The sequence below is a fragment of the Pelophylax lessonae genome (assembly GCF_965119305.1).
Source record: "Pelophylax lessonae genome assembly, chromosome: 4".
Taxonomy (NCBI): domain Eukaryota; kingdom Metazoa; phylum Chordata; class Amphibia; order Anura; family Ranidae; genus Pelophylax; species Pelophylax lessonae.
Window position 1 is genome coordinate 202,396,274 of NC_138771.1, and position 13,231 is coordinate 202,409,504.

Below are 13,231 nucleotides of genomic sequence, written 5' to 3' on the forward strand. Positions count from 1 at the left end.
TTTTTTTTTTTTTTTTTTTTTTTTTTTTTTTTTTTTTTTTTTTTTTTCCCAAACATATGTAGCATAAAACAAATTGGCCGAAAATTTTAAAAAATTTTGATTTTTACTTTTTTTTTGGGGGGAATTTCATATAAAAAAAATGTGAAAAATATTGTTATTTTTGCAAAATTGACGCTCTTTTTTTGTTTATAGCGCGTGATCAAAAAATCGCACAGGTGATCAAATACCACCAAAAGAAAGCTCTGTTTGTGGGAAAAAAAGGACATCAAATTAGTTTAGGTACAGCGTCGCACGACCGCGCAATTGTCCGTTAAAGTCAAGCAGTGCCGAATCGCAAAATACCCCCTGGTCAGGAAGGGGGTAAAATCTTCCGGGGCTTAAGTGGTTAAAGACTCTTAGAAATATTGTTACCGTTAAGTCTAACTAAGGTTTTTGCCTGTTAAGCTGTCCCTAGAGGGATGAAGATCTGGCAGGGTCAGCAGCGACGATCCATGTACGGACACGGTGATTGTACATAATATTTGAACAAATTGCTAAATATCCAATAGGCATAGGCACCACACCCCTTAGAAATAATAGATAAGAGACATTTGGGGATAAATGGGGGTTTTTAAGGTGTTGGTACACAAAAAAGTATATATTTATTTATATATAACATTAAAAAAATATTTTTATTTGTATAAAATATAAAAAGCTATATTAAAAGGAATTGTTTTATACGTGCAATGCAGTTAATCAATTTTACTCTACATATTTTGCTATGGTTTAGCTTCTTCAGGAGTTTAATTATGAACTACACTCAAGAACACTACAAGAAAAATATTTATCATTCATCACAAATAAATTACATAGGAAACCATTACATTTGAGTATATGTTCTCAAGCCACACACATCAAAGAATGCTTACACTAATGGGTCCTCTTGAAGGGATATAGGTCCTACAAATATATACCCATCTAAATGGTGTACAATGGGTTAACCAGCAAAGATACTTGAGACACTAGTAGGTAGATTCCAGGTGTATTAGAAAATATATCAAGCCAGGAATAGTAACAGCTGAGAGAGGATGCAAATTGAAAATTATGTTATAGCCGACAAAAAGGTTTTATTATTAAATGCATTTCAAAAATAGGAAATGACAATACATACCAATAGATGGGGAACACAATTTTAATTTTGGACTGAAGTAGTGAGCCGATTATTAAAGCTTTTAGCAGTCCCATTAGTAGGCCTGTAATCCCGCAGAATGGTAAGGTCCCTTTTTAAATAGTTGGTAACAAGACAAATAATGGCCAAATAAACCTTCAATATTCTGTAAAAGAGGGGCAGAGATCAGCCAGAAATCAGATTTTTAACTAGAGGTGGTAAGACAAATAGTGGCGTATTTAGGTATATATATAGATCTTACCTAGTGTCTCAGTACACAATGGCATTAGTAGGCATCCTCACCCCAGAGCACAGCAATGCTGAAAAGGGTCACTGCCTGGCTCTGTTTGTATCCCCCCCCCCCCCCCACCACCCAGGCATCCAATGGCGCCTTTGGAGGTGTGGACGCCGATATATGACTATCTGTGCGTGCGCAAGATGGCGCCGGATCTGATGTCAGGCGCATGCACCATGAGTCCTTCAGCGCCATCTTGAAAAATCCCGGAAGACAGGCAGAGAGCAAACAGGATCCCCGCAGCCATCCCAGGAATGTGGCAGTTGGAAATGCCAGCATAGCAACACCTGCCCACTGATGTCCCGAGCGTCCGTATAGTAGCCCATCCATACCTTTTTTACACCTATACAATTACAAAACAATGCCATCTAGTGGCCATTAAGGTAAACTTTGTGTTAAGAGAACACATAAAGGATTTATTACCATTTATCCCAAAAGAGGACCTTTACAAAAAGGGCAAGCACCATTGAAAGGTGGTTGAGGGCAAGACATAAATGGCAAACACCACAATCAAACGATTAACAAATTAGTTCATATGAAATACCAAAACTGCATTATTGAACTAGGCAGCAGGGATGCCGATGCACGGGACCAGCGGCACCTATTGCCACCGGCCACTTGCGATCGCTCCCCACTGAGTTGGAACACCGGTCAGCTGTTGTAAACACTCTCTGAAATGATCACGGAGTACCTGTGATCCTCCTATATAGGATAACAGGTCTCTGTGATCATTTCACAAGTCCCTCCCCCCTACAGTTAGAAAACACTCCCCTAGGTTCTCACTTAACCCTTCTATCACCCCTAGGTTAACCCCTTCCGTGCCAGTGTCATTATTACAGTAACAGTGCATATTTTTTTGAAATATTACTTTATTGAGAGACAGAGGAGAGTACAGCGGGGTGAAATGAATACATTCAAGGAACACAAACAGAAGAAACTAAGCAATTGTACATGGTATACAGTGTTGAGCCTCCACATTCCGGGAGGCATGGGTGTGGACATTAAGGCGGTAGCTTATTCACCACAGTAGTTACATTAACCGTCAAGAAAGCAGAATGCTAAGTTTCTCGTACCATCCACTGCATGCCCCTCCTTTTCAGATGAAAGTAAATAACATTTAACTGATTAATCAATCAATTAAAATTAAAATAGTCGGGACTTTATATGAGGCACTGCCCATCCAGGACAAAGTGCCTCCATCCCTGATGCTTTAGCAAAGTGGGGGGGGGGGGAGTAATGAGAAAATAGGAAAATACATTGTGACAACTGGCACATGTATAACATAGGTAAAACCATATATAATATAATAATGTTAATAATAGCCAGTTGTCATATAAGAATTAAGGTAGGGGTATGGGGGGAGTTTGGTTGGGACTTTGCATGAAGTGTGTGGAGACAATTTGTGCGTAGACAAGTAAAATTACATAAGGCGGGTCTCACATGATGATAAAAGTAATTTTATTAACAATGTCATCAACATGTATAAAATAACATAATGGCATAGATATCAGTAATATAACAGATAGATGGTGTGATGACAGACCAGATCAAATACAAGAAGGCTGACTGGTTGTAAACTGTAATGGAGCACTAATTATCAAATAGCATGGTAAAATCCAAAGATATAAAAATAAAGGATGCATCATGGGCAAGCTCTACGTGTTTCATGGAATGAAATCCACTTCTTCAGGAGCGGATGCATCGTATGTTAAGTCCAGCAATTTTGTCAACTCATAAGTGTTGTTGGCAACAGACCGGTAGGTTAACGCCTATGCCGGGAACTGAGGAAGCTCGATCCGCGGCCACCAGGGCATAGTGGAAGAACTATGGGTGACCGCCCATGGTGCTGCTCTCCCCCTCCTCGTGAGCGTCAGCGTGACGTTGGGAGCTGACTGAGGCCACAACCGGAACTCTCTGGTGACTACTACCTTTGTGAATTTTTTCACCATTCTATGGAGACACATTTTCTGTGAAGTTCTTCCACTATGCCCTGGTGGCTGCGGATCGAGCTTCCTCAGTTCCCGGCATAGGCATTAACCTAGCGGTCTGTTGCCCATAACAAGTCAGTACCAGGTCCTCCATCTTGCTGATAGCCTCGAACCCTCCGTAGCCAATCCGCCATTGTAGGGGGGTATTGGCTTTTCCACAGTAAAGTAATGCACGCCACCATAGGGGGGTATTGGCTTTTTCACAGTAAAGGAATGCACGCCTTGGCTGCATTGAGTAGGTGACGAGCAATAGATTTCTTGTACTTCCTTACAGGGATATCCGAGAGGTGGAGTAGGAAGAAGACTGGATCATCTGGCATAACATTTTCTGAGCAATGGATCTGACCCCCATCCAAAATACTGATAGCTTTGGGCAGGACCAAAAGATGTTGAGCGACGTCCCGCTATCCCCACCACATCGCCAGCACTCCGCCGTCGCGTTTGGGAAAACTTTATGCAGTTTGTGGGGTGTGTAATACCACCGGGCTAGCAACTTGAAATTAGTGTCCTGGATATTGGTGCATATAGAGGATTTAAGGGAGAGCAAAAGGATGTTTCGCATTTGCATCGGCGTGAAAGTACGATTTAAGTCAGACGCCCATTTAGTCAGGCATGGTAAAGGAGGCCCATCTGTCGGGGTGGTCAGTAGACTGTACATTAAAGAAAATGTATGCGGGAGAAACCCCGTGTCCGAACAGAACTCTTCAAACGTGGTCAGTCTTCGGTCGACCTGTTTAAAGACCGTGAACATGAAGCGCCAGTTGACCCGGTCAAAGGCCTTCCCTGCGTCGGTATTAAGGAAAACGCATGGGGCGTGGGATTCGTTGGCCACATGGATCAGGTTTAGTACTTTAGTGGTGTTGTCCCTAGCCTCTCGGCCAGGAACAAAACCAACCTGGTCAAGGTGAACAAGGTCAGTAAGGTGCAGGGCCAAACGATTGGCCAAAATTTTTGTGAAGATTTTTAGGTCAATGTTTAGCAGGGAGATGGGCCTGTAACTCCCACAAGAGGTGGGGTCCTTCCCTTCCTTCGGAAGGACAGTGATGTGTGCCGCCAAGGTGTCCCTAGGCAAAGCTGTGCCCTCTTTTGCCGAGTTGAAAAGCCTGACCCAATACGGACCCAGTGTGGGCAGTAGGGCTTTATAGTATTGGAGCATAAGGCCGTCCGGCCCAGGGGCCTTCCCCCAACTGCATGGTACCAATCGCCGGCTGGAGCTCAGCCGGGGAGATCGGCTCATCCAGCTGTGCGCTAGCCTCAGCGGGAAGCGCAGGGAGATGGGACGATGCTATATATTCTTCCATGCCCAGAGTGGAGGGCGAGGTGTCGGCTAAAGAATACAGGGAGGAGTAGAATTGGCCAAATTCTCCTGAGATCTGTTTTGGGAGGGTGATTTTGTGACCTTGAGGAGAGACAATATGGAGGACTTAATTCAAGGGTTTAGGGTCACGTATAGAGTGAGCCAGTAGTTTCTCGCACTTGTCTCCCAGCTCGTAGCCTAGCCCATGGCTCCGCTGCAAAGCCGCTTTAGCTCTATAGAGGAGGAAGTCGGCAATTTGTTGACGTGTGCGCACAAGTTCGCTTTCCAGCGGCAGAGATGTAGCGTGTTTGTCAGGATTCGAGTCGTCGGAGTGTTTCTAAAAGGTGAGTCAATTGTTTATTGCGCTCTTTTTTTAAGTCTAAAGCTGTGTCCGATAAGGAGCCCCTTAATGACGGATTCGTGAGCTTCCCATAGGGTCCCCATATTGCAGTCTGCCAGGAAAGTAAGCCTGGAGTTTGGTGGAGATATCCGCCAGGACTTCAGAGGATTGCAGAAGGCTTTCGTTCAGCTTCCATAAATATCGATGAGATGTTGCAAGATCCGACAAAGAATAGGTAAGCAACACTGGGGCGTGGTCCGACCAGGTGATGTCCCCTATCGACGACGACTTGATCGCATATAGCTATCCGTGTGGGATAAGGAAGTAGTCAATCTGTGAGTAACTCTTGTGCGGTGTAGAATAAAATGAATAATCCCTCTCGGAGGGGTGTTGCAAGCGCCAAATGTCTATCAAATGGGCGTTATGGGATGTCTGCAAAATACGTTTACCAGAAGACGGCAATATTGTTGATCTACCCGTGGAGGTGTCAAGAAGGGGCATAAGTGGGACATTAAAATCCCCGCCTAGAATAAGATGCCCCTCCGTGAAGTCCAAGAGCAGTTTAGTGACGCGAGTGAGAAAAGTGTTCTGTCGGTCGTTGGGTGCCTATAGCGGCGCCAGCGTGAGCTGCGCGTCCCCGACCGACCCCCTAATAAACATATACCGTCCCTCCGGGTCATATAGAGTGGCGCCCAGCGTCCTAGGTAGTTTGAAGGACAGCAAGATGGATACCCCCCTAGACTTGGCATCAGCATTGGACGAGTGGTAAGCTGTAGTGTAGAATCTATTCATAAGCTTAGGAACTATCCACTCTGGAGCGTTTGAGTTCGTCAAGTAGCAGGCGTCTCTTTTCCGGCGTGTTAAGGCCTATGGCGTTCAAGGAGAAAATGGTGAGGTCCTCCATCGCCTGGGCCGGAAGGGGAAGAGCAAGGAAGAAAGGGGGAGAGGGGGGAAGGCTGGCGGATGGAGGAGAGGTAAGGGGAGAAAGAAGTGGACGCAGAAGAAGAGAAAAAGAGAAACCAGAAGGAGAGACCAGAAGCAGCCGGGATGACCGCCCAGGTCCCTCAACACTAAAAAGTGTACAACTAAAAAGTACAATGTACACTTTGTGACAAGTGTCACAGTAGTGTACTGGCCTAAGTGGGGAAGTGAGTCAGACAAGGGAGAATAGGAAAACTAAAGCAGAAAAACACTGTTCTCCCTGATCCCCCTCCCGCCACCCCAGCAACAACAAGAAGCATATGAACATTCAACTGAAACCTGGATAACAACACATGGCAATGCAGGTAATGACATGTAAACTGTGATCAAGATAACAACCCAATATCTCAGAGCCCCACCCAGCAGGCCCACCCCCAAAACAAGCATCTCTTCCCCCCTCCCAGCAAAAATGGGAGACAGAGAACACCCCCGGATCCGTGACCCAGAATCCCACATGTCCCCTCAGATAACAACCATCCAAGACGTATCAAAACATAACAGTTATGATTATCCCCAGGTGCACCAAGCAGCCCAGACACAGCCTAAGCCTCAACTGCATTTGTCTCAAGCGGAGCCCCGCAGGAAACACTGAGCAGGGCCCCCCGAGCGCTGTGGGCAACAGTGCATATTTTTAGCACTGATTACTGTAGTATTGTCACTGGTCCCCCTAAAAGTGTCAAATGGCAGTTAGGGGTCCGATCTGTCTGCCACAATGTCGTAGTCCTGCTAAAAATTGCAGATCGCTGCCATTACTAGTAAAAATAAATAAATAAAAAGGACCTAAATCTTTCTCCTAGTTTGTAGACGCGATAACTTTTGTGCAAACCAATCAAAATACGCTTATTGCGATTATTTTTTGTTTTTTACCAAAAATTGTAGCAGAATATAAATTGGCCTAAAAGGAAAAAATTAGACTTTAAAATGTTTTTTTTTTTTTTTGGGGAATGTTGTATAGCAGAATGTAAAAAATATATATATTTTATTTTCAGAATTGTTGCTCTTTTTTTTATTTTTTTTATAGCGCAACGCAAAAAATAAAAATTGTACAGGTGATCAAATACCACCAAAGGAAAGCTCTATTTGTGGGGAAAAAAAGGACATAAATTTTATTTGGGTACAGCATTGCACGACCGCGCAATTGTCCATTAAAGTGCCGAATCTCAAAAAATGGCCTGGTCATTAAGGGGGCAAATCCTTCTGGTCCAGAACTGGTTAATATATACCTCCCTGTTGTGAGTCCTAAGTAAATGGGCACAGTCTTGACTTCTTATATCAGGGTGCAGGTGTATGTGAACTTTGAATTTAGCTTTTACCTCCATTGTGCTTATGTGCACATGACTGCATTGCATGTTGCACATGTTGACATGTAATACGCAGTTCTGACCAAAATGCATTAGTGCACCACAATGCACAGCACTGCACTACCATGCATTGTGATGTGCTGCTTCAGAAAAAATGCTGCTTGTAGGGGGAGTGGCTGCCTAAGATGACATGAAGTGTTGCACTTGTAATGACAATTGCAATGTAGCACATTGGACATGAGAACATTTTTGATTACGTATAATGTTTTTTCTTTCAGGTTATCAGGTGACCGGTGTATTTATGAACAATTGGGACATTGTAGATGAGCACGGAGTCTGCACTGCAGAAAATGACTGTGAGGATGCCTACAAAGTCTGTGAGAAACTGGATATACCTTTCCATCGTGTCTCTTATGTGAAGGAATATTGGAATGATGTGTTCAGGTAGCTTTTAACATTTGTACACCCATGTAAAGGAATATATCGAACATGAACATTTACAGCCAGAACATTGCTGGTGGTGATAGTTTGGTGGCTTGCTCCTGCGCTGTGATATTATTTTTCTTTTTTTTTTTTTTTAGCTCTTTCCTGAATGAGTATGAGAAAGGAAGAACACCAAATCCAGATATACTGTGCAACAAGCATATTAAGTTTAATTATTTTCTCACTTACGCAATTGAAAACTTAGGTAAGTCCTTTTTATATATGTCTGTGGTTAAATTCACTGTTTGTCCAATAGCATGTATTATCCTCCACAGCATCCAGTCTAATATTCAAAATATGCATCAAGCAAGCAATAATGTTAACAAAATACTTTCTGAAAACAATGGTATAACTAAAAAGTTAATTTCTTAAGAATCTGATGTAGCCTTTGTTATTCTAAAAAGTTGGTGTCAAGTTTAAAAAAAAAAACAAAAAACAAAAAAAAAACCAGGGTTGATCGGACTGACTTGCCAGACTGCAGGAGATTGACTGACTGCCATGTTGAATCAGAATAATGGCCATAGCAGTGTAGTTTATGTGAAACCTACACATGGGATGTGTCACTATTGGAGTCTCTGTAGTTAGTAAAAGCCTGCTCGTTAAATTAAAATAGAACTATAGGCAAAACCTTTTTTTCTTTTGTTAATTGACGGACACCGCTCTCCAGGATTCTTTGACGGACACAGCTCTTCAGTTAAATGCCTTGCGAGATCGCATACGACCGGCTCTTGGCCTGAGTTGCAGTGTTCCTCCCTCCTGGCCGGCAGCCCCCTCCGTTTCAATACCTAGAAAGTTACGTCTGGAGCGGTGCCCGCCTGGTTCCTGGCATGGTGAGTAGCTGTCCCCTCTGCCCATGGAGGGTTTTGTGGCAGACGTGGGCCCCTCCTTGGGACGGTCGGACCTGTGAGTTCCCATCAGACCCCAACCTAATATGGTGGCCATCTAGCTCCCCCCCCCCCCCATCTGGGGTAGTGTGGTTGTTTGGGATGTGTCTGGGGCTGGTTTATTGTAATGTTGTGAATGTGCCGCGGGCGAATGGGCTATCGGCTGTGGGGGGGGGGGACACTACCTGCTATGGGGGCCCTGTGCCTAGTTCCTACCTTCCCTCGTGCTTGCAGCTTGGGCCCCTGGGAGCCACGTGTGGTGGTCACTTTGTTGTAGCCTGTTTTCAATGGCCGGTGGCCATGTTTGTGTAGTCCGGCGGACATTCTTCGTTGGTCTGACATGCTAAAGCGGCAGCCATTACAAAAGAGCCTCTGGACGGCAATCTCGGCTGTGGCAGCTCCTCCTTTTTCCCCTGGTGCTGACTCCAGGGTCTTTCTCTTTCCCTTGGACGCCGCATGTGGAGCAAGTGCATCCTGATGCAGTCGGAGCTTCTCTGGTGGGGTGGTGAGTCTGGTGTGGTTCCCTCCCTCTCTCTGCTGCAAGTTGTGGGGTGCTTTGTTTGCTGGCGACCTGATGGTTCTACCATTGCGGCGGGGGTGTCCTTTTGCAGTGCTAGACACTTTTTGTGGGGGTCCCCCTCTTTAATGATGGAGTCTCTGGAGCACGTTTCCCCACCTGACCCCCTCTCAGAGGCTGCAGCTCCCTCAGGGACCCAACCATCTATCGATGAACTGATGGCGGTCCTGGAGTCCTTTGTGTCCCAGGTGGAGGTAGCTTTTGGGCGAAGGGCTAGCAAAAAGCACCCCCGCCTTCCCCTGCCTCATCGGTCTCATCAGATCCTTAATCTGACTGGGACCGGATGGGACCCACCCTGTGGGGTCTGCGGCCATGCTCCCTGAATTATCGGATAATGAGAATGATTTCTCCACACCTGTAGCTGCGCACAAGAAGGCACTGGTGGACGCACTGATTGTTCTGTGCGGGAAACTTTAAAAATGGAGGATGTAGCTGAAGCTGCGGCGGAGATGGCTGTCCCCTTTTTGCACTCCCAAGCTGTCTCCCGCGGCAAAACCCCCTTATCCCCCCCCCCCCTATTTTGACAGATTTGTCGCAAAAGAGTGGGAGCATCCAAAATGTCCCTTTTGTGGTTCCTAAACGCTTTGCGGTGAAATACCCCCCTGGTTTCCAGGTTAAATAAGGCAACCATGATTCTGGTTGAGGAATCACCGGTCTTTAAAGATCCAGCTGACAGAAAAGCGGAGGCTGTGGCCCGCAATATCTTTACTGTTGCTGGTTTGGCACTTAGGCCGATCTTCACAATTGCCCTGGTGTGTCACAAAATCTGACCGAGTGGGCTAAACATTTGTGCCGTGACCTAGAGGGTGAGCAGCTTCCCCCCTGCCTTTGCTGAAGTGACGGACCAGTTGGTCCAGGGGCTGCAGTTTATCTGTGATGCCTCTTTGGATGCGGCTCCCCTAAACCCTGGGTTGTCTGTTTTGGTAGTGGTACTTTAAGCCCGTATTGTGGCTTAAGTGTTGATCTGCGGACCAGACCTCTAAAAAAAAAAAAGCTCTGACTGATTTACCTTTTCAGGGCGATTGACTGTTTAGGGCTACCCTGGATTACATCATTAAAGGATTTGTAACCCTAAATTATGCCTTGCTGCCAGCCCCTCTTTCAAGCTCCCATCCTGCACTGTATAAGTGTTTGTAAGAAATGAAGCCCCTAAATAAATAGCTTTTGTGTTATCTTCAGACCAGTCACATGACTCCCGGCCTATCTGCTACTACTATCCAGGGCTACAGCAGGAGGAGCCGAGCTCTCCATCTGTGACGTCAGCCGGGCGTCGCATGACCACAGAGCTGGCCGCTCGGCCCCTCCTGAAGTAGCCCTGGATTGTATTACAGCGGCCGGGAGTCACATGACCAGCCTGAAGCTACTTTACAAAAAGGTATTTGGATGCTTTTTTTTCTTACAAACACTTATACAGTGCAGAATAGGAGCTTAAACGTGAGGGGCTGGCAGTGACATTTTACTTTTTTATTAGCAGCAGTGGGGGGGGGGGGGGGGGGTGACAAAGACACAGACTCTCAAGCTCACAGGCCGGGAGCGGGAGAGGAGAGGATGGGGAGAGCAGAGAGGAGATGACAGGGGTGGGCAGGCAGACCACAGTAGTCAGGGCTCATTAGCCATGATTATCGTGGCCAGCACACAGTTGGGGACACAAGAAGTGGCAGGATCAGCCAGGTTTTTTTACAGTTTCCAGAGGAGCAAGTTGGACAGCACAGGCACTGTGCTGTTTAACCTGCTAAAAGGAAACCGGATCTCTTCCTTTTTTTTTTTTTTATTTTTAATTTTATTTTTTTAGGGTAACAAACACTTTAGAGTCTCACAGGGGGGGAAGAGTATCTTTCTTCCACAGGCTGGAAAGGGTAAGGAACCTCGTCGCAGGCGTAGCCCGTCTTTCTCGGCTCACAAGAAGTTTTTTGTCCCTCCAGGATCCACTGACAAGGGTTCAAAACCTTGTTGTTTCATTAAAGATAAGTCACACTAGGGTGGCTTTGCGCTCGTGTTTGTGTGTTTTTTTTTTTTTATCTAGATGTATTCCTGCTACCCAGAGGATTCCTAGAGAGCAGCAGCACCCTTTTTGACTTGCCTTTTTTTATCAAAAGTCTTGTTATCTACAGCCAGCTGGAGGATTGCTTTCGTTGCTGATGGCGCACCTGCTAGTTTTTTTTTTTTAAACATTAAGGCCCCTTGCAGACGGAGCGGACTCCGCCAAGCTTATCCGCCTGTTCAGAAAGAGATCTGTCCGCTAATCCCCACTGAGCAGGCGGATGACAGGTCTGTGTCCGCTCCGCTATGGAAAGCTGACACTGACACAGCCTGCTCTTCTGTATGCGGCGATCGGATGGAAACAGACTGACTGTGCATTTCCACCCGACTGTTATCCGATCTGCCAGACAGATCCCCATCAGTCTGTTTTTAGTGGACCAGATCGTAAAGCATGCCAGTGCGTGTCAGCTGACATCGACCCCTCCATAGAGAGCTATGGATGGTCTGATCAGATCTGCCTGAAAAACAGACAGGTGGACTTGATCGGTCCGTCAGTGTGAAAGGGGCCTAAGGGAATTCCTGGGGGACCCCCCCGGTCACTGGAACAGCAATAAAAACCTAATGGATGTTCTAATCCCTCTCCACTCTAAAACATTTTAAAAATAAATGTTTTTTCTTTAGTTATACTTTAATTTTCTTGACTGCTCGCAATGCTTAAACATTTACGTGCTACAATAAACTTAAAGATGTTTTTGTCAAGAATTGGTGACCATTTTATGACCACCAAAACATTAGAGATGTCTTTGTGTTGAAGCAATCTGTTTGTTTTGTGCTAGGAGCTGATGCTTTAGCCACTGGACATTACGCCAGGACATCCCACGAGGATGAAGAAATATTTCAACATCCATTTATTAAAAGTCCTCAAAGTCTTTTCAGGAATAGATTTGAAGTAAGAGATGGTAAGTGTTATTTCCACAGTTTCTGACAAGTATATGCCTTATCAGTCATTGGCTTCATTGGACAGATTCCAGATTGTGATGTAATTTTTGTTTAGATAGGACACCATTGATATATTTGGCTTATTCATGATTTCCCATATTGCATATTTTGGTCTTTTATGTTTGTTAAAGGGTAGTTGGTAGTGTAACTCCACTTTTGTTGAGAATCAAGCGTCCGCCTACCGGGTGATCTATGTACATTGCAAGGATTTTATCAAACTTTGTTGCAGATTCCTACCTTTTGTGATTCTAAAGAAATCCCTGTGTGTTTCTGTCCTTGTGGGAAAGCGAGTCTAATGGGAGTGGTTTCATAATTTTCAATCAGCTGCTGCACCTGCAGGACACTGCTGAGGAAAGCTGCTGGGCCTGCATCCCTTTTAGACGTGATTTCCTATTTGGAGTGTCTCACTAAAACTGACGACGTTGCAGGGGATGCCTGAAATCTGACTTGTATCTTAGTGCAGACTTCTGGGGAAATTGGTGAGCCAATCGTACTAGCCGGAAATTATGTTTCTGGGTGGTATTCTGTACACATTCTGTGTACAGAGTGCCTTCAGGTAGCCATAATACATTGCATTTTCAGAAAATTACAGCAGCTGCAGATTGAAAAGGAAAGGTAATTTTTTATAACCTTCAATTACAAAATGACTTGAGTCGCAATTGTATATGCTAGTTTGTTTGTTTGTTTTTTTTCTTTATTTGCTATATTTTTCCCACAAAAGTGGAGTTACCCTTAACTAAATTTAGGCCCCATGCACACGGATGTCATAATTTGCTGATGCTTACTCAAGGACTTGGTTACAAAGTCCATGAATTAAAAAAAAAAAAAAAAAAAAAAACACTGTGTTTTAAGACCGAAGTAACGTTGAGTATAGGCGTGTAGAGGTGCGTAAGCATATAGACTAGTAAAATTCTCCTTCATTGCCAGTGTTGTAATATACTCATTTATACTCATTAGGG

At 44.9% G+C, this 13,231-nt stretch overlaps 1 protein-coding gene across 1 annotated transcript in view; it reads left to right on the forward strand.

Moving 5' to 3' along the window:
* The window catches only part of TRMU (tRNA mitochondrial 2-thiouridylase), an 88,361-nt gene that overhangs the window by 12,147 nt on the left and 62,983 nt on the right, over positions 1-13,231 (forward strand). Inside the window, exons 2-4 of the mRNA XM_082256972.1 lie at positions 7,628-7,793; positions 7,931-8,037; positions 12,110-12,232. Of these exons, the coding sequence (XP_082113098.1) occupies positions 7,628-7,793; positions 7,931-8,037; positions 12,110-12,232 (396 nt within the window). The remainder of the gene's footprint in view (positions 1-7,627; positions 7,794-7,930; positions 8,038-12,109; positions 12,233-13,231) is intronic.